The 26,070-nt window shown below is 43.8% G+C and overlaps 1 protein-coding gene across 1 annotated transcript; it reads right to left on the reverse strand.

Annotated features, from left to right (window-relative positions):
• LOC306926798 (intestinal-type alkaline phosphatase-like) lies at positions 1-26,070 on the reverse strand. The gene is made up of 13 exons (XM_079506233.1): positions 25,934-26,070; positions 25,662-25,785; positions 20,661-20,795; positions 18,740-18,856; positions 15,130-15,245; positions 14,398-14,572; positions 10,931-11,103; positions 10,501-10,623; positions 9,257-9,326; positions 8,607-8,741; positions 7,847-8,038; positions 823-930; positions 1-374 (listed from the first exon to the last, which is right to left on the reverse strand). Exons 3-13 carry the CDS (start codon positions 20,740-20,742, stop codon positions 88-90), a joined length of 1,578 nt encoding a protein of 525 aa, XP_079362359.1. The 5' UTR covers positions 20,743-20,795; positions 25,662-25,785; positions 25,934-26,070; the 3' UTR covers positions 1-87.

The following is a 26,070-nucleotide window of genomic DNA, read 5'->3' on the forward strand; positions in this document are numbered from 1 at the left end:
GTTTAGGGATAAGGGGTTTAGCGGTGACGAAAATGGAGCCCTGAGAGTCCCTGTCATCCACTTTGAGAGCATCTCATCTCAGCCTCCTCACAGGGAGAGCAGGGACAGGAGAGTGGACAGAAGGGCCACCAGGAGCAGCAGGTGACTGGAGGGGACAGAGGCAGCTTGGTCGGTACTAGTGTCGGGGTCCACGGCGCAGTTCTCGTAGGGCTCCAGGCAGGCTGCGTAGGCCATGGCGTGGGCAATGTAGTTCTGTTCCTGGACACCGGTGAAGAGGTGGGCCATGGGGCCCTTGGCGAAGATGGCGACGTCCTCCGAACCATGGGTCTCTGAGCCCAGCGGGACGGCTGACGGCTGGTGGTAGTCATTATCGGCTGGTGGAGGAAAAGAGGGGAGGGGGGTAAGTTGTCTAAATGGTGCTTATTCGTTGTTTGAAGTATGCCATCCATTGAGTCATATAGTCTAGCTACTGTAGCCTATATGAATGTAGCAAGATCTACGGAATCGGACGGTTCCAAAAGCCCCAAATAGCAGGGACGTGGTGCACGTACATGTGATTGTATGATACAGTTGTAGGGCATTATATGACAACAAAAAGAGATTGTATTGTTTAAATAATACTGTATGTCATAATTTTGTCTCCATCCAGTTTCACCAGAAGATGGTGGTATTTTACTACTTCAATTTATTTTTACCAATTTCATATTCAACCATTATGACGCTCTACGGCTCTACCATATAGTATGTACAATTTACAATTTAGGTATTTAGCAGATGCTCTTAATCCAGAACGAGTACCATATGAAACTGAAGGACACTTACATGAAATGCTTTCATTCACATCTGGTCGAGGCACCTTGTACCCTGGTCCATTTCCATAGAGGGCGTTGGTGAAAGACTTGCCATCTTCGGCCGAACTTCGAGACACACCTTGAAAACAGGAGACCTTAAGATCAGTGATTGGTTCAACGAGGATCAGACAAAAAATAAATAAACTAAAACAAAATTGAAAAAGTGCCTCTCGGGTCACAGGTCTCCACCAGGCCAGGCCAGGCCAGGTTGTGGCCTCCTGGTGGTGCTATAATAGGCCAATGTGAAAAGGGTGCCATTTCTTCTTACGCCTTTGATGGTAATTGGATGATTTGAGGCATTTTGTTCCAAAAATGTGTTTTGCAAAAATCCACTTGTTGGTGACGCTATAACAGGCCAATGTGAAAAGGGTGGGATATATTCCTCAGCCTAGTAGGGAAGTGCACAAAAGATTTCACGTAAATTGCACGCTGCGTTCATGATTTGACGCTTTTTGTTCAAAACGGGCCAATCCTGCAAACTTTGAAAGCCAATGTAAGCCAATTAGGATGGAATATGAAATATTGGACAGATCAGTCTTGAGCACATAACTATAGAGATACTGTGTAACGAATTGCGGGATTTTTGGACAGAATCTGAAGGAGTAATATCACAAAATGCGTTTTACAAAAGTCGACCTCCTGGTGGCGCTATAAAAGGCAGATGTAAAAAATGCAGGTCAAAGGCTTGTCCTTGGCCTCTAGCTTCTAGGGAGTGTGCATGCAACATTTCACACAGATCGGTGCAGTTATAGGTAAAAAAGGTGAAAAGCTGCCTGCTATAACAGGCCGTTCTGGAAAATTTGGGGCAGAGGTTCATCGTTGGCATCCTGTGCGTGCGTGCGTGCATGCGTGCGTGCGTGCGTAAAGTATGGCATCGACCAGGTTAAAGGTGCCGGAGATTAGCTGTACACTAGCCTCGATACCCAGGCTTTCATTTCCTCTGCGCGAAAAATGAAAGCCTGGATTTACGCATGGGCTGCACTGGCCTAAACGTGGGAGTCAACCCTTCCGCGTAGGCGTCGCTTCAAATGATGTGACGTCAGGGCTCTAAGCGGTGTGCACCAAGGGACCAGTGAGGCTATTCAATGTTGAAGCTCTGGGCCCTAGTGGTAGGAGGAGGGACTACAGGCGGACCCGTGGATTCATGACCGGGAAACCCTGTGCAGCTGGGCTTTAACATTGAGCACTCGGTTGCACTTCCGCATTTGACCACCAAAATTTGGTGGTCAAATGCGGAAGTAGACGTTCTGAGACGGTACTTCCGGCAGTCTTCCGGGTGCTTCAAAACGCCACTGAGCAACTTCCACTGACATGAATAGCTGGGGGGGCGGAGCTTCGCGCCAGTTCAGTCTCTATCCTTTTATATACTCTATGGTGTGCACCCCTCAAAATACCGTGAGGAAATCATTACCAGTGGAACTTCAAACGAGGCTATGCGAGGAAAATGAGGAGAATGGCTGAAGAACCCACCACACCGTCTAAGAAAAAAACCAACGTGTGCCGACTCTGTGGAAATAACTTTGACAGTCCGTTAGAATGGTATACTCCAGCAACCAGTGGTTTCTGCTTCTGGTCGACACAATAACAGTGCTGCACTGGGGGGGGAGGAGAGACCGGGGCTGACGGACAGATCGGTGAACCAATCCAGGGTGTGCGCAAATCTGAGCCGCGGCCCTCCCATCTAGGCCAGAAATGTCTAGCGTTGATTGATTGATTGATTGAAGAATTTATTAACAGTTTGCAGAATTACAGTACATTTCAAGCACAAACTCAATACAAAGGCTGTTAACTGTGAGTGGACGACCCAATTAAGCATTACACTTGTTTCCAATAGGGTCCACCATGTTCAAATCATCAAAACATTTAGAGACGTACAAATAGACACTTCTATAGACAGAACAGGAATTCATCATAAAGGAGGTAAAAAGGGAAAATAAATATATACAGTGAGGGGAAAAAGAGGGGGGGGCGGGGGGGGGGGATTCAGATTTTACGGGGGCCAGTTTCGAATTGCAGCCATCCGTAGGTGCCCTTTGAGAGCGGTTTTGAAGGAGTCAAGGGATTCGCATGTCTTAATGACAGTTGGTAGGGCGTTCCACATTTTGGTGGCATAGGAGCGAAAAGAATTTAGTCCCTTGTTTGTGCCGAATCTGGGTTGTACATGGTTCGTTGCACTCCCTCTGGTGTTGTGGGTGTGGACTTCGTTAACATTAAGGAAGTATCTAGACAGGTACATGGGTATCTTGGTGGTGTATCGAATCTTGTGGACCAGACCCATTGCAAGATGCTGTACTCTGTCGTCGACCCTAAGCCATTCCAGCCTGTCGAAGTGGGCAGGGGTGAGGTGGGTTCGGGGGGCTAGATCAAGTAGGAGCCTGACCAGTTTGTTTTGGGAAGTCTGGAGCCTGGTTTTAAGGGCCTTTGAGGTGCTGTGGTACCAGGAGGTGCATGCATAGTCAAAGAAACCCTGTACAAGGGCTCCTGTTAAGGTCTTCAAGGTGTTTTTGTTGACCAGTGAGGAGATCCTGTAGAGGAATCTTGTTCTATGGTTGACTTTTTTGATTACGTTGGTGGCCATTTTATCACCGGAAAGATTAGCCTCCAGGATGGAACCTAGGTAGGTAATTTCATCTTTACGTGTGATAACATTGTCACCCACTCTAACCAAGAAGCCATTTGCCTTGCTGAGATTACTAATAGAGCCAAAGAGAATGGATTCAGTTTTTCCCAGGTGTAAAGATAGTTTGTTATCAGCGAGCCAGGTGCAGATTCTACCGAGTTCAGAGCTGAGGGCATTTTCAACCTGCAGTTTGTCCCTGTCCGAGACCAGCAGTGCTGAGTCATCTGCGAACAGGAACAAGTTGCAGTCACAAGCTGAAGTCATGTCGTTTACATATATTAGGAACAGTAGAGGCCCTAGTATGCTTCCTTGTGGAACGCCACAGCTCACTGGGAGGGGGGGGGACAGTGTTCCGTTCACTTCCACCATCTGTTCTCTCCCCTCCAGGTAGGATTGCATCCAGCTCACTGATGTGCTATCGAAACCAATTGCTTTTAGCTTGTTAACCAGTATGGAGTGGTTCACGGTGTCAAAAGCCTTTTGGAGGTCCAGCATGACCATGCCGCAGTATTTGCCAGCGTCCACCTCTTGTTTGATGTGGTCGCTCAAATAGAGAAGGCATGTGTCAGTGGAGTGGGATGTTCTGAAGCCAGATTGGAACTCGTACAATAATTTATTAGTGGCAAGATACTTTTCAACCTGTTCATAGACTATTTTTTCCATCACTTTCGAGATGGAACTAAGAATAGAAATAGGGCGGTAGTTGCCGGGGTCTAATTTACTCCCTTTCTTGTGCAAGGGGGTTACTTTGGCCAGTTTGAAATCTTGGGGGACCTGTCCCTGTTTGATGGAGAGGTTTACTATGTGGGTGATGATTGGCGCTATAGAGATGGCTGAGTCTCTGAGAAATTTGGAGGGAATGTTGTCATGGCCTGTGGCCTTGTGGGGTTGGAGGGCACTCAGTTTCTTAATTACCTCATCAGTTGTTACCATAACTAGTTTAAAATCGTCTTTACAAACACCTAGGTTTCTGTAGAAGGTTGTAATGTGCTCTACACCAAAGAGCCCAGAGTGGGAGGGCAGTTTGTTAACCAGAGTTGTTGCTATGTTTGTAAAGAAGATATTCAAGTAGTTGGCCACATCAAGGTTGTCAGTGATGAGAGTGTTGTCCGATTTGATGTTTATGTTCGAAAATCTGGTTTTTAGTTTCTGACCATAGCTTAGTTGATTGTTTAGTAGCTTCCAGAGCTCATGAGGATTGTTTTTGTTTTCCTGAGCTTTATCATTAATGAAGTTACTTTTAGCTGATTTGGTCATGGCAGTTACACTGTTTCGTAGCTTGATTCGTTGTGTATTTAGGTTGTTCAAACGAGCTTGGCGAACACTGTCGAAGCGCTTGGCTAGCTTTGACTTGCATTTTAGAAATTCAGAGCATTTTTTGTCTCTGGCTTTCATTGCAGCCAGTATGTCCGAATTCATCCATGGTTCCGAGCGGGTTTTGCCCCTGGTGGTTCTCAAAGGAGCCATGTTGTTCAGTACTGATGTAAATTTGGTTTTGAAGCCAAGCCAAGCTTCTTCGACAAGTGTGCTTTTAAGCTCATCGGACCAATCCAGACTCTCCAATACTTGGTTAAAAACCTCACTAGAGTAGGTTTTGAGGTCCCTTGATATGACTGTTTTGTGGCAGCCGGTCTTAAGTTTTTGTATTTTGCGGGTACAGAATATCATAAAATGATCACTAAGCCCACATACAATAACCCCTTTCTTGGAGATTCTGGATTTGTCCGAGGACAGAATGAGATCAATGACAGTTTTAGTAGAATCACACACTCTAGTGGGTTGGGTAATTAGCTGACTGACGCTATGTAGATCACAGAACTTACTGAATGACTTAAACACAGGTGCTTCCTTACGTTGCATGTCTGTATTGTAGTCGCCAATCAGGATTTTCTCTACACATTCCTCCTCAGCTAAGCACCCCTCAAGTATATCATAGAACCCATGTTGGTCAGGCGGTCTGTAGACGGTGCCCACTAATACTGATTTAGCCTTTTTGAAAATTAATTCAACCCACACAGTTTCAATTTCATCATGCTGTAAGTCAGTACGAGTAACATATTCAGTGTCTTTGTGAATATACATACACACGCCACCACCATGCCTGTTTCTGTCGTTTCTGATCAAAGAATAGTTCTCTATTTCAACTTCTGGGTCTTTGGTTGACTCATCGAGTTTAGTTTCAGAGAAGCTAATGATGTTCGCCTTACCGCATTGAAACATATGCCTGATTTCAGCCATTTTGGGTCCAAGGCTGTTGACGTTCAGGTGAAAGATATGAAGTCCGTTGGCTCTGACTATGGTGCTTATTTCCTCCGTGGTGAAGTAGGGGAGCGGAGGGCCATTGTTGATGTCTGTAGAAGCCGCGGGTTGCCGTGGGGGGAGGGTGGGGGGTGCGTGGGGGTCGTCGTGGGGTGGCGGGAGTGGGGGATGGGGTCCCTCGTCCAGGTTTGTTGAGGGCTCTGGTGTTGTTGATTGAGCCATGGTGTCGACTGGAGAAATAGCAGGTAAAGTATCACGGTGTGGCCGATTTGGTCCGTCTCCAGCCGCTTTGTCCCCCGTGGTTGGATGTGGAGACTCTTCACGCCTGTAGATGGTGGTGTTGTCCGTGTCTTGTGCCTCGACTGCCGCCGGTGATAGATCACTCCTCCGCATCCTGCTGTTGTCTGGGACGCGCTCGGCTCTTGCGAATATAGTATCCACAATCGGGACGTCAGTGTGTATATTCAGCATGGGTGTGCAGGTTGGCTGGTGGTGAGGAAGGATGCCAGCGGTGTTGTTGTTGTTGGTCGTCGCCTGGCTGGTCGACATTGGTGTTGTTGTGTCGATGGTGATTCCTTTGTTCTCCCCCGTTGCTTGTCCACTCCGGAGCAGTCTTGCCATTTGTCGTGTGTTCACGGGACCAGGGTTACTTTCTATGTCGCCAGACAGTAACAAAATAATGAGAAAGAAAGATCTCTTCCCTTTGCTAATCTGGAGCTTGCTTCTTCGGGCTAGTAGGGATTGAATAGCTCCTAAGCCGTATCCAGGCCGCTTTCCATTGTTCGCGTTAATTTCGTCACTGACCAGGTAAAAGTCGCTGTGAGAATCCGGTTGAAAATCCTCTTTTACGGTTTTGTTTTTCTCCATTTCACCTCGATGTAATCCCCTTGGTATATTAAGATAGGAATCCGTACACCATAGGAGGAGAAAGAGAAAATGTGGGAAAAAAACGTGACTGAGTCAGACGCGCAGGAGCGAGAGAAAAAACACGTCTTGCCATGGTGAGAGCGGAAGTAGAGGAGCAAGCTAGCTCAGGCTAGCTGTACACAGACGGACGGACGGAGTGCAAAACAACTCTCCCCATGCCTTCGGATGGTGGAGACAAAAATCCTCAGTTTTATAACTGACAGCAAATAGTATCTCTATTATCCCACTTTTAACAGTCAGCCACATTCAGTACCTACTGTACGGATGCAATCTTGAATATATAGTAAGAAGTGCGTGGGCGAGGTTTATACTTTTACTTTTTATATCATTTTGTATCGTTCATTAGTAGTCACCTTTACAACGAGGTATAACTTGTAAGGATCGTGCAATCGTGGAATGAGCAACACTGCTAAACGTGTGGGTAGTGCACTGACACGCACCTGCTGGCAGGCCAACAACTTCCATATTTTAACTTTTTGTGTTTTAATTTTTTTGTTTTGTTTTGTTTTTCTCATAAATTAAAGCCCTACTTGATCATACTACAGTGTCAAACAAAAGCATCAAAAATAGCATATCCATAGGGGCACGGTGGCACAGTCGGTAGTGCTGTTGCCTCACAGCTAGAATATCCTGGGTTCGATTCCCGCTGGGGACGCTGTGGGTGCTGGGGGGCGTGCTCCCTCCTCTGCATCATCAGCGCCCATACCTGAGGCTCAACAGAGAGGCGAAAGGGCCTCTCTGTTGAGTTTGCATGTTCTCCCCGTGTCCCCTAGGGTATAGGTACCCTCACAAAAAACATGCAGTAATCCTGGTCTCTAAACTACCTCCCCCTGTTAGGTGAAAAGAAGCAGCTTGGACTCGGAAGTGTAGCGCCCAGTATTACATTAGATAATTGACACTGGGTGAAAAAAATGCGTTGCAAAATCGTGGGATAAAAAATGTGAAGAAAAAAAATAGCACATCCACAAGTTTGAACTTGTGGTTCCATGGATCCAAGCCAGAACACACGATTGATTCATAGTCAAAAGTACACATGCTATGAAAACGCACACAGGCCACCCATCTGACCACTTAACAGCCTATCGGCTGCCATGTTCGTGGTAGGATGTGTGGGACGGGAATGCTTTCAAGATGTTCACGTGGGCCCTGATACAAAAAAAGGTTAGGAACCACAGAATGTGTATTTCACCTAAAACTGGGTTTCCTCTGTTAGCATATCCCCCGAAGGCAAACACGTGGGAGTGGTCAGCAGTGACCACAGTCAGGGTGTCCATCTCATTGGTCAGCTCGCCTGCCCGTCCAATTGCCCGGTCAAACTGTACCCCCTCAGTCAGCGCCCTCTTCGCTCTCCCGCCATGGTGGCCATGGTCAATTCTCCCCCTTGAAATTCAAAAGGAAACAAAATCAGTAACTGGCTTTCCCCCAAAATAATAAAAAACCTGCTTTGATTCATCACCTAAATGGACAATAATGGTGGGTTTACTCTTTATGTATCCTGACTAGTCCCCCTTCTTAAAAGGAATACAAGAACACTCGCCCCATAACACGCTCAAATCAGGCGACCTCGAAACGGTCACCTCTCAGTCACCAGGCATTCCTAAACGTAACCTCAGTAAAACTATGCCTATCCCTAATCGTATTCCTAAACGTAACCTCAGTAAAACTATGCCTATCCCTAATCGTATTCCTAAACGTAACCTCAGTAAAACTATGCCTATCCCTAATCGTATTCCTAATCTCAGTAAAACGAATACAAGAAATTAAGAATGCAAGAACCACTGATGGAGAGTGGTCCGTTTTGGGGCGAGCCATGCTTTTGGAAAATGCACTCAATTGTGTTTTTTCAACGAATATCAAATTGTGAATAAAATCTCCTAAATTGTTAAAGATATTTTTGGACTAGTCCAAAATGTTGGATGCGTTGACACAGAAGAAAAAAAAACACTCATCTTCCACAAACAGGAAGTATCCGTTGGGGTTCTTGCTGAGGATCCGGATGGCTTTCTCCGTCATCTCAGTGAGAGAGGGGTCCATGCTAGTGTTACGGACCAGCTCATAGTCGAGGTCTCCTGCGTCGAAGAGACCTGGACACACAGAGGCAGAGAGAGAGAGGAAGCAATTTACATGAGGAACGCTTAATTTACCGTTTCATGGTGGATACAATACAGCCAAAAAGCTGCAGTGGGAGAGAGGATAGACAGGGGATTAATGGGCATTCTTCTTGTGGTCTCTGTGCAACGTAATTGGTACAGCATGGGAGTTGGTACAGGGTTGGGAGTTCCATTTCCTTTGTAGACTAATGGGTAGAGTATGGCCCCAACAACACCACCATGGCTATAGTTAACCACTTTCAACCTGGCGTCCCTAATTCGGGCTTTGTTTGTGTTATGTCTTTAATTTGTCTATCACTGTCTCTGTGCACACCGCATGCGAGTTCCTGTCCGTGCATTAGTGGATGATATTATCTATCTATTACAGTTTACATTTACAAGTTGTCGATGTTTTATTTATGCTAATATCACCAAGATAATTTGCTGCACATTTATTTGACTTGGCAAATAAAAACAGATTCTGATGAACATCCCTATACGTTTCTTACCCATGAGGAAGTCAGTGTTCTCGGGATTGACGGCATCAAACTGAGACTTGTTCCACACATATTTGGCGTTCTGTAAACCAGACAATGAAATTATGGTTCAGCTCATCCTATAGCAATGTGTGCTATTTGTTATTATGTATTAGACAAAATAGACATTTGTGTCAACCCACATTCACTTTGAAGTTGAACTTTGATGATACGTTGATGCTATTGTGTGGGTTCATGTTATTAGCATTTCTGCGCTTACAAAATGGAGCACTGTTAGCTTAATAAGATAAGAGAGATAAAAGAGAGATACAAGAGAGATACAAATCACACCTGTGTGAAGTGAGGGGCGCCTGGTAATTTGTTTAAAGTGCTCTAACTAAGCAAACAAAAGTCCATCAACTTGGATGCTACTCTGTGCTTGTTTAAAGTGCTCTAAACAAACATTAAAAGTCCATAGACATGGCTGCCATGTATAATATACATAATATAATAATATGACGTAATAATTAATATGAAAATGAATATATAATATGATGTAATTCTGTAAGCCATTAGTTGGAGGGGCTAGCACCCCTTAAAAATAAGGCTTTATGATGGAAAGTGAATGAATCTTTGGACCAACTGAGAAGTCTGTGCAGGGGGAAAAAAAGTGAATACTCTCCCCTCCCACGCCATGCCGTTTTTCATTTTTGGCAAGCCCCCTGCTTAACGCAGAGGAGATGCTGAGCGGCCTTAAGTAGAAGACTAGAGGCTTGTTGTACACTTAAGATATCAAGAGTTAGTACCAAAAAAAATCACACCTGTGTGAAGTGAGGGGCGCTCTAATCATCGTACATCATCATCAAGAATGGTGGTCCCTTATAGAGGGTATGCACGTGACATCATCATCGAACCCGGAAGTCATGCAAGAACGCCTACTGAGTGGCAAAAACTACTTTCTGGCCTTGACAGCCCATACATCCAAACAGAAAAGTCCTGTCTGATTGCATTAAACAACGTTAAACAATGTTAAACTCACTTTGCATGTTGCTTTGCCACTCGATTTGCCACTCGATGTGCCATTCACTTTAAGTATGCGCATACCCTCTATTGGCCAAGGCTTCCCACCGACATACCCAGACGATTTGCTCAGACACTTATGACGTAAATTCTCCATTCATTGTCAATGGCATTTAATGTTTGTGTTCAGACAGAATTCTACACTATAGCTGTTTATAGGAGGGGCTAACGCCCCTCAACAAAATTAAATGAAATACCTTTTTGTTTTCCAGCCACTGTGCGACGAGGTTGAGTCCATCTTGGCGTAATCCCTTGCTGGAGTCCTCTGGGTCTAGAAGGGTGCTGTTGAACATGTACCTACGACCTCCACCAAGGATGACCTGAACATAGAGAAATACATGGCTCTTAACTGTTCTACAGAGAACATTTCACATAGGTTTAGTTTGGTTTACTTTAGTACAGATTATTGATTTTCTATTCATTGTTTAGAGACTGATCATAGGTTCTTTGTTTACCGATGATCCTATTATTTCGATGCATTTCATGTATTACCTCCGACCTCGTGTTGTCCTTGCTTAGCGTCTTTAAATAAATAAGTACAAGTACAAGTAAATTGTATATAGGGAGTATGTTTCTGGATCTTTCTTTCTTTCTTTCTTACTTGTGGACCATTTGATATGGCCTTACGTTAATCTCTGTGTTGTGGACCATTTGGTAGGCGATGTCTCGGCAGCCATGTTGGACAGCCTCGGGGGTGAGGTCAGAGTCACAGTACCAGCCGCGGTCGGCGCTGTGGGCGTAGGCGCCTGCGGGCGACGCGTGCTGCACGCGAGCAGTGGACACGATGCCCACGGATTTCCCTGAAACACGCAGAGAGGAGGAACAGCAGGTCTAAGTCCTGTTTACATGCAGGCAGTGGACGAGCCAAAATACATACTAAAACTAGAAAAAGTGCCCTTCTGGGCACAGGTCTCCACCAGGAGGATAGGATTGTGTGTGATGTTTGGCAAAATGTTTAGGAGTAATATAAACGTGTGTGTGTGTGTGTGTGTGTGTGTGTGTGTGTGTGTGTGTGTGTGTGTGTGTGTGTGTGTGTGTGTGTGTGTGTGTGTGTGTGTGTGTGTGAGTGTGTGTCGCGACTTGGCCTGTTGTAGCGCCACCATGAGGCTGATTTGAAAACTGTCAAGTGGCATTTCTTCCTCAGCCTAGTAGTGGGAATAGGCATGCACAGTTTCACCGCAATCGGACGCTGCGTTGCGGAGTTGTGGCAATTTGTACAAAACGGGTACAAAACGGGCTACTCCTGAAAACTTTAGAAGCCAATCGTAGTCAATCAGGATGGATAATTATGAGAAATCAAACAAATCACATGATCACATGACTATGGAGAGCATGTGTACCGATTTGCGTGAAATTTGGATAAAATCTGAAGGAGTAATATTAGAAAATGTGTTTTACATATGTCGGCCTCCTGGTGGCGCTATAAAGAGCAGATGTGAAAAATTCCAGGCAAATGTTTTTCCTTGGCCTCTAGGGAGTGTGCATACATGGTTTTACACAGATCGGTGCAGTTATAGGTAAAAACACAAATCGGCCAGTTATAGCGCCACCATGAGGCTGAGTTGAAAATATTCAAGTGGCATTTCTTCCTCGACCTAGTGGGAATGTGCGTGCAAAATTTCACGGAAATCACACCATGTGTTCATGATTTGCAGCATTTTGTTTGAAACGGAGCACTCCTGCGAACTTTGGAAGCCAATCTTAGCCAATCAGGATGGAGTCTGAAAAATCTGAAAGACCCGTTTCGTTGAATGGCTCTAGAAAGACTGTGTACCCATTTGCGTAATGTTTGGACAAAATCTGTAGGTGTACTCTCAAAACATTTGTTTTGCACAAAGCGGCCTCCTGGTGGCACTATAACAGGCCAATGTGAAAACTTTGGGGCAGAGGTTCAGCTCTGGCATTCAGGGAGTGTGTGTGCAGAGTATGGCTGCGATCAAGCCAACGGTGCCAGAGATTAGCTGTTCACAGACGGACACACGGACGGACGGACACACGGACGGACACACGGACGGACGGACGGAGTGCAAAACATACTCTCTCCCCATGCCTTCGGCCTGGTGGAGACAACTACTATACAGTTTATGTATGTATGTCCAAAACCCTTACTTTACAGAAAACGGAAAAGACGATATGCATTCCAATGGATTGCAAAAAAAAAGACACTTTTATCCACGACTTATCATCTTAAAAATATGTTTATAAATACTGTAAAAGGCATATAATCTCACAATGCATAGATATGCAAATGGTTATTTTCGCTACTTTTGCACAACACTCTTGTACGATGAAGTAGGCATTAATTTACGGGCAACACAAGTTCAACTATGGAGATACAAGCAAGGTTTCTATGTATTACAACTACGTGGCTTCACGTGTGGTTAGGGTTAGTGATTTGGCGAGTCGGACCATCACGCCGTTGGAATAATGAGCCGTCGGAAAAATGACACGGCACCTTTGGAGTTAGGTGGTTTCTGTCCGACAGCAAATATATATACTGTGTATACACTATGTACATGAACAACAAATACACTAACTACACAAAACAAATTAGAATTAGAATTGAAGAAATGTATACCGTTGCTCTTATCTAAATCAATGCCCTACTTCAGGGCTATTCAACTGGCGGCCCGCGGGAGCGCCCCCTAGTGGCCCTTGGAATATTTGTTTTCATATACTTGTATAGACATATATCACCCTGTGCTCATACTGTGCACAAATGTATTAGCCTACATAAATCTTTGTGTTTGAACACTTGACTTTGACTTGACCTTACTAAATACAGCCATGTTTTATAGCATTTCCAGAATTAATTTGGATTGGATATTGTGAATATAATTTGGTAATGTTATGTTCACATAATTATGCATATGAGGAAATGCTCACTAACTGTCCTATTATCATGCCAACATGTTTTGTTCTCGGAATGTTCCAAGAGATTGGTCCCCCAAGTTGCCCCAACAAACAGCCCCAATATGACTAGAAGAACTGGTGCATGCATAGGAGTTGGAACCGTTGCAAAGTCAAAGCAGCACCACATGCTTTTAATTTCCTCTAATCTATTATATTTATGATAAAAGCTTATGAAGCCCACCCACAAGTTTGGTCGGCAAAGCTTACAATTTACAATTTACAATTTAGGTATTTAGCAGACGCTCTTAATCCAGAGCCACTTACATTAAGCAATAAAAAAACAAATACAAAAGCATGGCATACATCACATATATAAAAAGTAGTTATCAAGCGTAAACTAAGAACGTAACAGTGGAGTATCTATGTAAACTATACATACTATACTATATTATATATTATACATGTGTTCTATAAAGTGCTATGACTACATAAAAATGCAATTCTAGTGCTGTCTACGTAACAAGCTATAAGTCTGTTTAAAATACTATCTAAGTCAACATAAAGTGCTATCTAAGGGGGCTAGGCTAGGGCAAGTGCTACGGGCCATGGTGGAGTCTGAAGAGGTGGGTTTTCAGACTACGGCGGAAGATTGGGAGTGAGGCTGCAGTTCTGACTGTGATGGGAAGTGCATTCCATAGTTTTGGAGCCAGAAGGGAGAAAAGTTTGGGTTGTCCCGGCGTTTTTAGTGAAGGTACCTCCAGCTTCCCTGCGTTGGCTGATCTGAGTGCGCGGGAGGGTTTGTATGGTACGATCATACTTGTGAGATATGGGGGAGCCATGCCGGTTGCTTTGAATGCTAGCATCAGAGTTTTGTATTCTGTGCGGGCGGCGACTGGGAGCCAGTGGAGGGAGCGGAGAAGGGGGGAGACGTGTGAGAACTTTGGCTGGTTGAAGACCAAGCGAGCTGCGGCATTTTGGATCTCTACTCTTCTCTACTCATTTCTGAACAGCAGTATGCTGTGTTTATTTTCCTTGTACATTTGAATGTACAAGGAAAATACATTCAAGGAAAAATAAAACGGACTGAGATATACAGTATACGTAGATCAAATTCAGTTGCATCAATCCATGGGAAAATTGCTGTAATTAGCAGCTAAATCTATGTGAACAGGAAATTACAGCATTGTAATAAGTAGACCAGAACTTGTTGAGTGTTGTGGTTGCTACAGTAGGATAATTACCTGACTTTTTGGCACGATGCAGAATGGATTCGACCTCGTTTCCAAAGGTGGCACTGCAGTTGCCGCGCGGTGTGGCGGCAGTCACTCCCAAAGTACCGTAGTTGGCCTTCACACCGCATAAGTACGCCGTGGCTGTGCCGGCGCTGTCTGGCATCTGTTGGTCTACGTTGTATGTCTGTAAGAACAACAATAACCCCTTATTAGCAGGGGTGTACAGTAGGGGGTGGGGGACTGTGCACAGATACCATGGTGTTCAAGGTGGTAAACTATGCTCACAGCATTTTGGGTTAATTTTGAGTTTGGGTAGGTAGTCGAGATCTTTAATGGGTTTTATATATAGTTCATTCTGAATTATGGTCGCAGCATATAGAGTTTGACACGAATTTTGGGCGGATGACACAAAATGACACAACCATGATACACTGTGACACAACAGAAATGTATTTTAGCTACTTTGATGCACACTCAATAAAAGTCACAATAGATGGTCAGTGAAATGTCTAAATATAAATCGATAACGTTATTGACTATTTGACTAATGATGACAATTTTACACTATTTCTTATTCGACCAGCAAAGTGAGTCAGTAGATGCTGATCTCAACAGTCAAGGAGTCTAGACTATTAATAATAACTCGTTCTAATCTCATGGTTCGACTCACTAACAAGTTTGTCATTAACCGGCAGGAGTCATGTGGGGCGTGTGGTGAGGTCAGAGAGCTAGGGGGCGGACCTTGGACAGCGCCAGGTACGGGAAGGTGTCCATGGTCAGATTGCACTCCTCGCCGCTCATTCCTTCCATTTGACCTTTGAGGATCCGCATAGCCGTCACCGTGGTTACGCCCATGCCTGGAAAACAGGTGAAAGGACACGCCCCCCTGGCTGTTAGCAGTGGTGGAAAGTAACTAGGTACATTTATTCAAGTACTCTACTTAAGTACAATTTTGAGGTATTTGTACTTTACTGAAGTATTTCCAATTTCCAATACTAAATCTCAGAGGCAAATATTGTACTTTTACTCCACTACATTTATTTGAAAACTTTAGTTACTAGTTACTTGGATTATTATTATTACAAAACATGCATTAAACACCCTATATACATTTGGCCATTTGAAAATAGCTGATCTACAAACTCACAATGCGTCGTGATGCGACGCATTGTGAGCTTGTAGACAGGGCCGGTCCTGAGCAATCTGGCGCCCCAAGCAGGATTTTTCGCGCCCCCCCAAAAATTGAGGAGACACTGTGGAGGCACTGGGGGGACACTGTGGAGGCACTGGGGGGACAGTGGGGACAGTGGGGACACTGGGGGTCCATTGGGGAGGCACTGTGGGGACACTGGGGAGGCTCTGTGGAGGCACTGGCGGGACACTGGCACTGGGGACTGGCGGGACACTGGCACTGGGGAGACACTGGGGAGGTACTGGGGAGGCACTGGGGAGGCACTGGGGGGGCACTGGGGGGACACTGGGCAGACAGAGTTGGGACAGAGTAAAAAAAAAAAAAAAAAATGTTTTTTGCGCCCCTCCCCCATGGCGCTCGAAGCCGTTGCTTCGTCGGCCTGTAGGAAGAACCGGGCCTGCTTGTAGATCTGCTATTTTTAAAAGATTATTTTCACTCTGACAAGTGAGTACTTTCTACTTTTGGCATTTAAGTACATTTTGATGCCAATACCTTTGTACTTTTTCTCAAGTACATTTTCAAATCTGGACTTTTACTTGTAAAGTACTAGTTGTACATTGCAGTATTGGCACTTTTACTTAAAGGGGAAAACCACCCATTTTCAACATTTTACTATGTCATTAATATACCTTAGAGTGTTGTGTGGAAATAATAAAAAAGTCCCCCCATTCTGTGTTTCCTAGAACTGTAATTATGAAAAAAATCATTAACATGGTGAAACACATCTTGATGACATCATCAAGATGTATTTCACCATGTTAATGGTTTTTTTCAGACCTCTAGTTCTAGGAAACACAGAATGGGGGGACTTTTTGATTATTTCCACACAACAGCTCTAAGGTATATTAATGACATAGTAAAATGTTGAAAATGAGTGGAATGCCCCTTTAAGTCAAACATTGGAGAACTTTTGGTTCCATTTATACACTCTCAAAAGGGCAGTATTATGCGTGTCTTAAGTACCATGTCTTATTACTTAACTTAAGACCTGGAGGCGTGATCAATACCATTTGGCTATTCTGAGTAGCCAAATGGCATTGACCACGCCTCCAGGTCTTAAGTTAAGTAATAAGACCTGGTACTTAAGACACGCATAATACTGCCCTCAGAGTGACACTGACTTGTTTTACAGTGTAGATTGAGGTTCGTCTAGTATAGTTTAATTCACCCCAGTTGCAAATACTGTACTTAAATACACAGGATATTTCACTTTACTGGAGTCTTTCCAATTTACAATACAATACATGTGAATAGGCCTATATACTTCTTCCAGACGTACACTCTGAAATCCTTTAAATAGAACCAAATGGACCCGCGTACAGTACACACTCCATTTGGACCCTGTGGTAGTAACCAGACATTGAGAGCGGGTGCGTTAAGATCAGCATAAAGACAGAGGATCATTGTGTTTGTGTTGTGTGACCTCTGTACACATGTGAGCACAAGCCAACGTCCTCCTACAGCAGGCAGCAATTGATATTGATAACGCACAGGTGGCCATGTGTGTTTATGAAAATTGGGGACCACCTGGAACCCTCTCATAGACCACTGGTGGTCCCCGGACCACTGGTTGAGAACCACTGCTGTAGGGGGTTCTGGAGTAACTTGACCCAGTGCAAGGTTCATGGAAGAACTGGTGGAAAAGACAATCAGCTGCATGTGCAGCTTATTATATATTCTAAAAACGGATGCATTTTCCACTCGTGGTAGTGGTGTAAAGCAGTGGTTCCCAAACTTTTTCACGTCAAGGACCCCCAAATTCACACTTAATTAGTCCGCGGACCCCCATTAGAAAATATATGCCAGCGACCCCCATAAGAAGGGCACCTCAGGACCCTCAGTTTGACATGCATTAGGCAATTACGGACCCCCATTTAATGTAATTTCTATCTCTGGGACCCCAATTTATATTGTAAAATCACTGTTAATTTAACTCGGTGAGTGTACAAATGTATTTGTACACTCTCAGAGTTACATTGTGCCACATCAAGATTTTTCAAAAATAGCAGATCTACAAGCTCGTAGCGCGGCACTCTGTGCTGTGCTACGAGCTTGTAGATCTGCTATTTTTCAACAGCTGAAGTATAACATAATGCTTAAACACTAAAAGGGGTTCCCGTCCCGAATGGGTTAAGTAAACAATGTGAGTACTTTTTCCATCACTTGCTCGTGGCCTTTCATCAGGACAACCTCGATGCCCCAAAGACATAGACGTCACGAGGGCAGAATACACTGGGGCAAAATATATACTGTAAATGGGGTTAATACAGTACGTTATCAACTAATGTTATCAGCTCTTATGAGTGTTGTAAAATACATTATATTTTTCCTTGGCGCTTCCCTGTGTGTTGTCTAACAGCCGTCCATAGGTCATGGAGTTTCCCCCACTATCTCCACTATATGGTATATTCCCTGTCTGTCAGTGTGTCATTCACTGGTTGTACTTGTCAAAGTGTGGTCGGGGGACTCCATGGGGTCCTTGAGGGGGTGCGTGGGGTCCCCAAGCAAATCAGCAAATGTAATCTTTCGCCGATTCCAAACTAGGCAATCTAAGATTTTGAAAAATCTTGACATTATCTTCTCCCCTGGGGTCCCTGGGGAGAAAAAAGGCTTTTCAAATGGGGTCCATGCACGGCCAAATGCAGATCAATTTGGAGGTCCTTGACATAAAACAATTTGAGAACCACTGATTTACAGATCTTTATGTTTAATAGTCGTTCATATAAGAACGACTATTAAACATACAGATCTGTAAATCAGTGGTTCTCACGACTATAGTCGGATGTTGAAAGAGAAACAAACAATTAGCCCAAAATAACTACGGCAGGCCAATTAAACTTGATAGTCTAACATTGATTTGGAGCAGCGGTTCTGGAACGTTTTCAACGTTGAAAACACCAAAACATCCGCGTTCTGTTCAATCACCTCAATCTGTGCCTCAATTCAGAAAAAAAGGTCACGAGCCGAGCGTTGCCTAGCGACGGGAACGCTGCTTTACTGTAGATATTAGCGGGACCATTCTGGATTAATAAAAACACGTAAAACACGTTCCTGGCGCTCTGGGTTTCAATAAAAACAGTCCATAGACTTGGCTGGCCTATGACGTGATTTCGGACGAAAGAAAGAAAGAAAGGCCTCGCTCCTTCAGGTCAGACTCACCGTCGCCCAGGAACATGATGAGGTTCTTGGCTTTGTTGACGTTCAGCTTCCTGTTCACGGCGTTCCTTACGGCCTCACGGGCGTTGTTGTTCCAGTAGCTCGCTTTGAGCTCTTCATCTGTGGGGAAGAGTTAGCCATCAGTTTGGTGCAGTGTTGATTTCATTGGCTGAAACTATGACTTCACTAAAGATGTTTGTCGACTACCCTTTTTTCACTGACCTGTGACCAGCAAACGTAATAAAAACAACATAAAAGATAAGCTATGATGACTAAAACTAAATATATTCAAATTTGTCAACAAATGAATACTAGATTAAATGTTATGGAGGGACTAGTGGAGAAGAGATCCAGCAGAACTAAAAGACAGGCTTGCATGGTTCTGCGAAACAGCGCTGTGACACGTGAACCTTTAGAGCAGCTATTTTCGGCACACGTCAACTAAATAAACTGTAGAGTTAGTCGAAACATTTCAGATGACTAAAATATGACTAAATGGAATTTTGTTCAAAAGACTATGACTAAAACTATTTGCTGCATGGAGACTTTCATCGAGAATACTTTATTTGATATTTGGTTAGGAACAATAATCCTTACAAACATTTTCCAATATTCCTCATTGTTTTTTTGAGTGGTGCAAACCACTCCAACAACCAGCTTTGTCTGTATCTGTGTATGTGTGTACCTGTACGTGGGGCCACGTACAGATGAGCACGGTTGCTATGGTTAGTGTGTGACGTCACTGCACCACTCAGTTCACACGGGTGTGATTATTATTATTATTATATAGTTAACAAGCTCACAATATAATGTCTCGTGAGGCGGCATCTTATAATAGATAAACTATTTATTTATTTTTGCTGGCCTGTTCTGACCTCACAACACTTCATATTTGGGCATGCCTGACACAGAACCCCACAAGCTGGCCTGTTCTGACATCCCAACACTCCATATTTGGGCATGGCTGACACAGAACTCCATAAAAGGGACACAGACATATCTGGGTGCGTGTGGGGCATGCATTTCCAACTTGCATCATTCCAGGTAAGCCAGTGCCCAACGGGCACCACCGTAGAGGCCCCACGGGTACCTCTAGTTTTGTAAATGGCAAGAGCATAAAACGTCATTACCAGATGATAAAACAGTGTTTTTGAAGTCATGACGTGCTCAACATTCTTTTGAGTCAATCAGAGTCATTTTGGAATGTGTGACAGCACAGTTACACTGCACTGCCTGCATTCCAATCATGCTTAGATGCATTAACCTCGCCTAGCTCACCTGTCAGGTTGCGGGTCTCTTTAGCCATGCCCTCTGGGTTTCTTTTTAATAGTGTTATTGGTATAAAAAAAAATCATTCAGTAACAAAAATAGTTGAGTTTGAACATGAAGGTGAAACATTAACATTTTTAACAGTTTTAACGTGACCAAAACATTCAATGCAAAGGTTTGCATGCAGTCGATCAACACAATAGCCCCATGCAGCTATTTTGTTTCTCAGAGGGCAGGATTTTGCTATTTTTTATATTACTTAATACTTTGGCTTGTCTGTACATCTAGTATAATATATAAATGCATTTATATTTTATAAAACATGACATTTATGCAAGGTATTTAACAACATCTTCAGTAGACATGCATGCAAGGCACACACGGAAGAGAACTATTTACAGTACTATGTCACTGCTGTCAGCCTTTTTACTTAAAAAGTTTGTTTGTGAGGACAAAACATCATATTTATGCACTGATGGCCTAATTCTTTAAAATACCATAATGGGGCTTCAACAAGAGCCGCTCCATGGATAAACTGACAGATCACATGTGGCTTATAAAACATTAACAAAACAAATACAGTACAGTACAGAGGGGGTTTTCCAAACACATAATGATGAATTATGAAATGAATGAATATCCAACAAACACTTACCATTTTGAACGTAGGAAAGAGTCAATTGGAGTGAGAGGAGGAGCAGTATTCCTGTTGTGATGTGGTGATGTGGCCGAGCCATGGTGTCAATGATATGAATGAATATGTGAGGAAAGTTAGAGAGCCAGAGTTGAGCTGTTAGCCATGGAGCAAAGGGCACATGGACAAGAGACTGGTTATATAGTGCATGGATATATGATATCATACATGCACGTGCGCACACACACACACACACACACACACACACACACACACACACACACACACACACACACACACACACACACACACACACACACACACACACACACACACACACACACACACACACACACCAGTTTATACTCTCCCTCTTATGTGCACTCAAGCACGGCGAGCACACACACGTGCACATGTGTGCGCGCACGCGCACACACACACACACACACACACACACACACACACACACACACACACTGCACCTTGATATCTATAGGAGAATTCGGACTAAGTTGAGTAGGAAGACCATCTTACTCACCATCTTACATCATAAATAGGACGTTTTGTCCTGGCAAACTGAAGATTTTTTTTCTTTTCCTCTTATGATTTTAGATTATGATTCCTCATCCACATCCCAGTAGCACAGCCCACTGCATGAATGTACTGGTTCATGGTTAACCGAACGTTAACTTGTGTTCTACACCAACGTTTTTCAACTGGTGGTCCGTGGACCACTGGTGGTCCGTGAAGGTATTGCATGTGGTCCCTGACCATGCATTTAGTAACATAGGAAATTGAAGATTTGTTTTTATAGACCACTAGTTGAGATTTGAGAAATGACCTGGTGATGTATGATGACACGTCAGTGTTGTTGGGAAGTTGGATGTCAAGAACTTCCATAGAAAAGGGCGTTAGAATTACAAGGGAAAGTGTACTGGATTGACTGGTTAATCAGTTACCATGAGTTTAATATGGAAGGTTAAGAGAACAGAATAAGGACAACTATTGGAATGGAATAGATCAGTGGTTCTGAATCTTCTTTTCAGCTCTGGACCACTAGCATATGTCAGTTAAATAATGGCTGTTAATGGCTTGATTTAATTATTCTCAAATTAACAAATTAAATGAAGCCATCTATAGAGCGTCGCAGTCCCGCCTCCTACCTTGGACCAGGAAATGAAACCCAATGCATTATTCTCATAGACATTTCTTAAAGTATTTATTTAAAGACGGTTACGCCGCGGACAAAGCCAACTCGAGTCGTGACAACTCATGACAACACAAACAATATTTTGGACCAAACAAATAATTACAAAGAAGAAAAACAACAAAAAAAGTGTTGTAACCTGCCGTTTTTTTCTTCTTTCTAATTATTTGTTTGGTCCAAAATATTGTTTGTGTTGTCATGAGTTGTCACGACTCGAGTTGGCTTTGTCCGCGGCGTAACCGTCTTTAAATAAATACTTTAAGAAATGTCTATGAGAATAATGCATTGGGTTTCATTTCCTGGTCCAGGGTAGGAGGCGGGACTGCGACGCTCTATATTGACCTCCCAACACAACAGTGGACCCCAGGTTGATTCTTAGTCAGGGTGGTGGTCCCCAGGTTGATTCTTAGTCAGGGTGGTGGTCCCTGGTTGATAATCAGTTGAAAACCCTACACTACCGATCATTTCACCATACCACACTGTGACTGCAACACAGGTGTTAAAGGAGTATAGTTCACCCAAAAAAGGACTTATTTTCTATCAACACACCCCCTGACCCCCATGAAGCCTTGCATTCATGGATATGTTTGTCGCATTCCCGAGCAAAGACTTTGATGACCGGGTCATCGGTCAATAGGAGACTCAGTAGGAGACTCTTTGAGTCATTCCGCCGGTTATCAAATTATTGGCACAGGAATGCGACAAAACAGAAAAACTAATTGATATAGAAAATAGTCATATTTAGCCCGGACGGTTATCTCAACCGTCTGGGCACCTAAGCTGCCAAGCCAGCCGGAAGGCGTGCCGTGGGTTCGACTCCCGAGCCCGACGGCCTTTGCCGCGTGTCACTCCCCATCTCTCTCCCCCTTTCCTGTCTGCACATTCACCGATATAATTTGCACTTTCATTCCTCTGTTGCTTAACAGCTGATGATGTGGTGGTTGGTGGGGTGGGTGGGAGAGGCTGAGCAAGCTGTATTTGTATATTGTCTTTATCTGTTTACTGTACGTCTTATGTATACTGTTCCCTATCAATAAAGGCATAAAAAGCCCCAAAAACAAATCTTAAAAATATTCATAGTCATATTTCTTCTTTAACCAATTTCTCCTTTAAAGGAGCATTCAGTGATTTGGGTGATTTGGAAAAAAAACCCGGTCCACCCGGTAACAAGATGTGCACATGCACACGCTCTACAGTGGGGGAAGTACAACAGACCAACAGCACGTGCACCAATGCCCGCCCCACTCGATCATGATTGGAGGAAGGCCCCTCTCATCCTGATTGGATGAAGGCTTTGCCACCCGCCACCAAAACTGAAACTAGGGTTTTTTGACCCCAGGGGCTCACTGGGGACAGGGAGGAACTCCTTATATGGTCAGCACACTCTATAGTAGGGAGGATTATCCAGAAAAAAAGAAAAAATAAGTGATATTTGAATTAAGTCAAATCACTGAATATACCTTTAACCAATTTAACCCCAGTATCCGTGTTCGGGGAAAGACCTTGGCAGAATATAGCCATCGACTATAAAACAGAATAGCTCTGGGGGTTTCCTGTAAACCATATAGTGGTTAAACATTTTCAATTATAATGATTTTCATATTTATACACATTTGTATTTAACATGCACAGTACATTTCTTGTTAATGCTGTGTGCAACACAATCCATAATTGTATGTTATATAAATAGGACCGATATAAAGAAAATCTGGATATGAATGGCTTTTATGAAGAACTACGTGAAGGGTAAAAGTAAAAGCAAAAGAGGAAGGAAAGTATATGTTTAACCGACGTTCGTTAATCTTTAATCTAAATTTCAAAGCGTTCTAATGAGTCCATAATGTGTTTCATTGGAAGTAGTTAGGTAAGGACAAACATGATAAGAGAATGATGTGGTTTAAACATTAGTGTCCTGATAGCCACGATAACATGCTTGCCTTCAGTTGCACTACACAATAAAATCCCCTGAGATAATTTACCAGTCACACATTCACCCAGAGAGAGAGAGAGAGGCACACGTTCACCCAGAGAGAGAGAGAGGCACACGTTCACCCAGAGAGAGAGAGAGGCACACGTTCACACAGAGAGAGAGAGAGGCACACATTCACCCAGAGAGAGAGAGAGGCACACGTTCACCCAGAGAGAGAGAGAGGCACACGTTCACCCAGAGAGAGAGAGAGGCACACGTTCACCCAGAGAGAGAGAGGCACACATTCACCCAGAGAGAGAGAGAGGCACACATTCACCCAGAGAGAGAGAGAGAGGCACACAGACAAGACAGTGTTGCTGTCGAACCGAAACCTCACATCTCCATATCTTAACCCTAGAACACTAAACACGGGTGATTTTCACCCGGACAATTATGTTTTATGTAATTTTCATAATGTTGCTGATGTCTGAGGTGGATGGGTCTTTCAGTACCTTCATGATGCTCAGTGACATCATAGAAGGGTTTGTTTCTCTGTCCACATCCCTGTTTTCACCAGGTGTCCGGGTGAATTTCACCCGTGTTTAGTGATGGTGTGATAGAGAAAAATCCCATACACGCCAGAATGTTTTTTTTTTCTGTGCCATTCTCGCATGTCCCAGGAATGGGTGGACCAAAGGAGAAGTTCCCAACTCCATTATGTATTTTTTAGGAATATTTTTGAAAGAATACCCACGTTTTGCACCGATTTTGCCCCCCTATCATAGCCCCCCCATCTATTTTTCTTTTTTTTTCCTTTTCTTTTTTTTGGTGAAAACTCTTGATTAAATATTAAAGAAGAGTACCTCAAGTTGCCATGTATTGCTGTACTTCAATATATTTTGATGAGAAATATGTTTTATGATTGATGATTGTTGTTGTAAATGAACGCCCTACTTGATCATAGTAGCAGATCCACAAGTTGGAAAACAAGTTGCTATCTGCTACTTTTGCTGCCTGTTTTATTTGAGTAACAGTTTGGGAAATATTAGGTTTTCAGCCGACAGAGACAATATACATAAACAACAATTCACATACACACTTGCTTGCTGCAACAATCTCGCCAAAGCGAATATTCCGCTTAACCATGATCAAATTAATAAAATAACATGATGTGAATGCTTACACGCTCTGAATCAATTATCTTAAATTAGGGTGAATTGAGATCCTAGGGTGGCGTCACTGTCAAGCTGAAAATGGAAAAATGATTCAGATGTTTGGTGACTTGTGAGGTATCTGTGTCTCTTGCATTTTTATGATACAGTAGCACTTATATGTCTACAACAGCAATTTTGTCCTGTTATCTTATCTCATATAGGCTCATCGTTGAGGGGTGGGATGGGGTCATGGTTTACAGAAGATGATACTGTTGTGTGTGCCCTGCCCCTGCCTGATGTAGACAACAGCAACGCCCTGGTGACTTTGGTTCCCACAGCCAAGAACCTTGGTGTGTCCTGTCAGCTCTTATTCAAGGCACACACATTGCAGCGGTCACCGTCACTCGATCCTGTAGGTTTAAGGCCCACGCATACTCCAGTTTTAGGCGATCATGTTGTTGCTTTTCCATGTCACCTCATCACCTAAAACTGGAGTATGAACATAGTCCGACACATGTGTGGCTGTTTAAGACTCACCCGTGGCTCCCGACATCCGTTGCCGGTTAAGACACATTCGTTCCCGGTTAAAACTCACCCGTAGCTTCCCTGTGAGGTTAGGGTTAGGGTGTCGGACTAATGCCTGTCGGACGGTTTAGTACTAAGGAATGTCCAAACACATGCACCCTCAGCCCAGCTCCTTATCCAGACATAGCTGTCATATCAAAAATGTATTACTGTAACTCTCTCCTTACTGGCCTCCCGGCATGTGCACTTAAGCCTCTCCAAATGATCCAGAATGCCGCAGCACGATTGGTCTTCAACCACCAGTCAAAATGTTATCGTCCCTTCTCCACTCCCTCCATTGGCTCCCAATTACTGCACGCACAGAGCACAAAACACTGATGTTGGCCTACAAAGCAACCAAAGGCATCGCACCCCCATGTCTTCAAATAAGCCTGATCCAACCCCACAACCCCTCCCGCTCACTCAGATCAGCTAACACAGGGAAGCTGGCAACCTTTACCTTCGTTAAAACATACGCTCCACACGTCCCAGACTCTTCTCCCTTCTGGCTCCCAAACCGTGGAATGAACTCCCCAATTAGAACGGCAGACTCACGCCCAATCCTCTGCCGTAATCTGAAGACTCATCTCTTCAGAC

The sequence above is a fragment of the Electrona antarctica genome, assembly GCF_951216825.1.
Source record: "Electrona antarctica genome assembly, chromosome: 7".
Taxonomy (NCBI): Eukaryota; Metazoa; Chordata; class Actinopteri; order Myctophiformes; family Myctophidae; genus Electrona; species Electrona antarctica.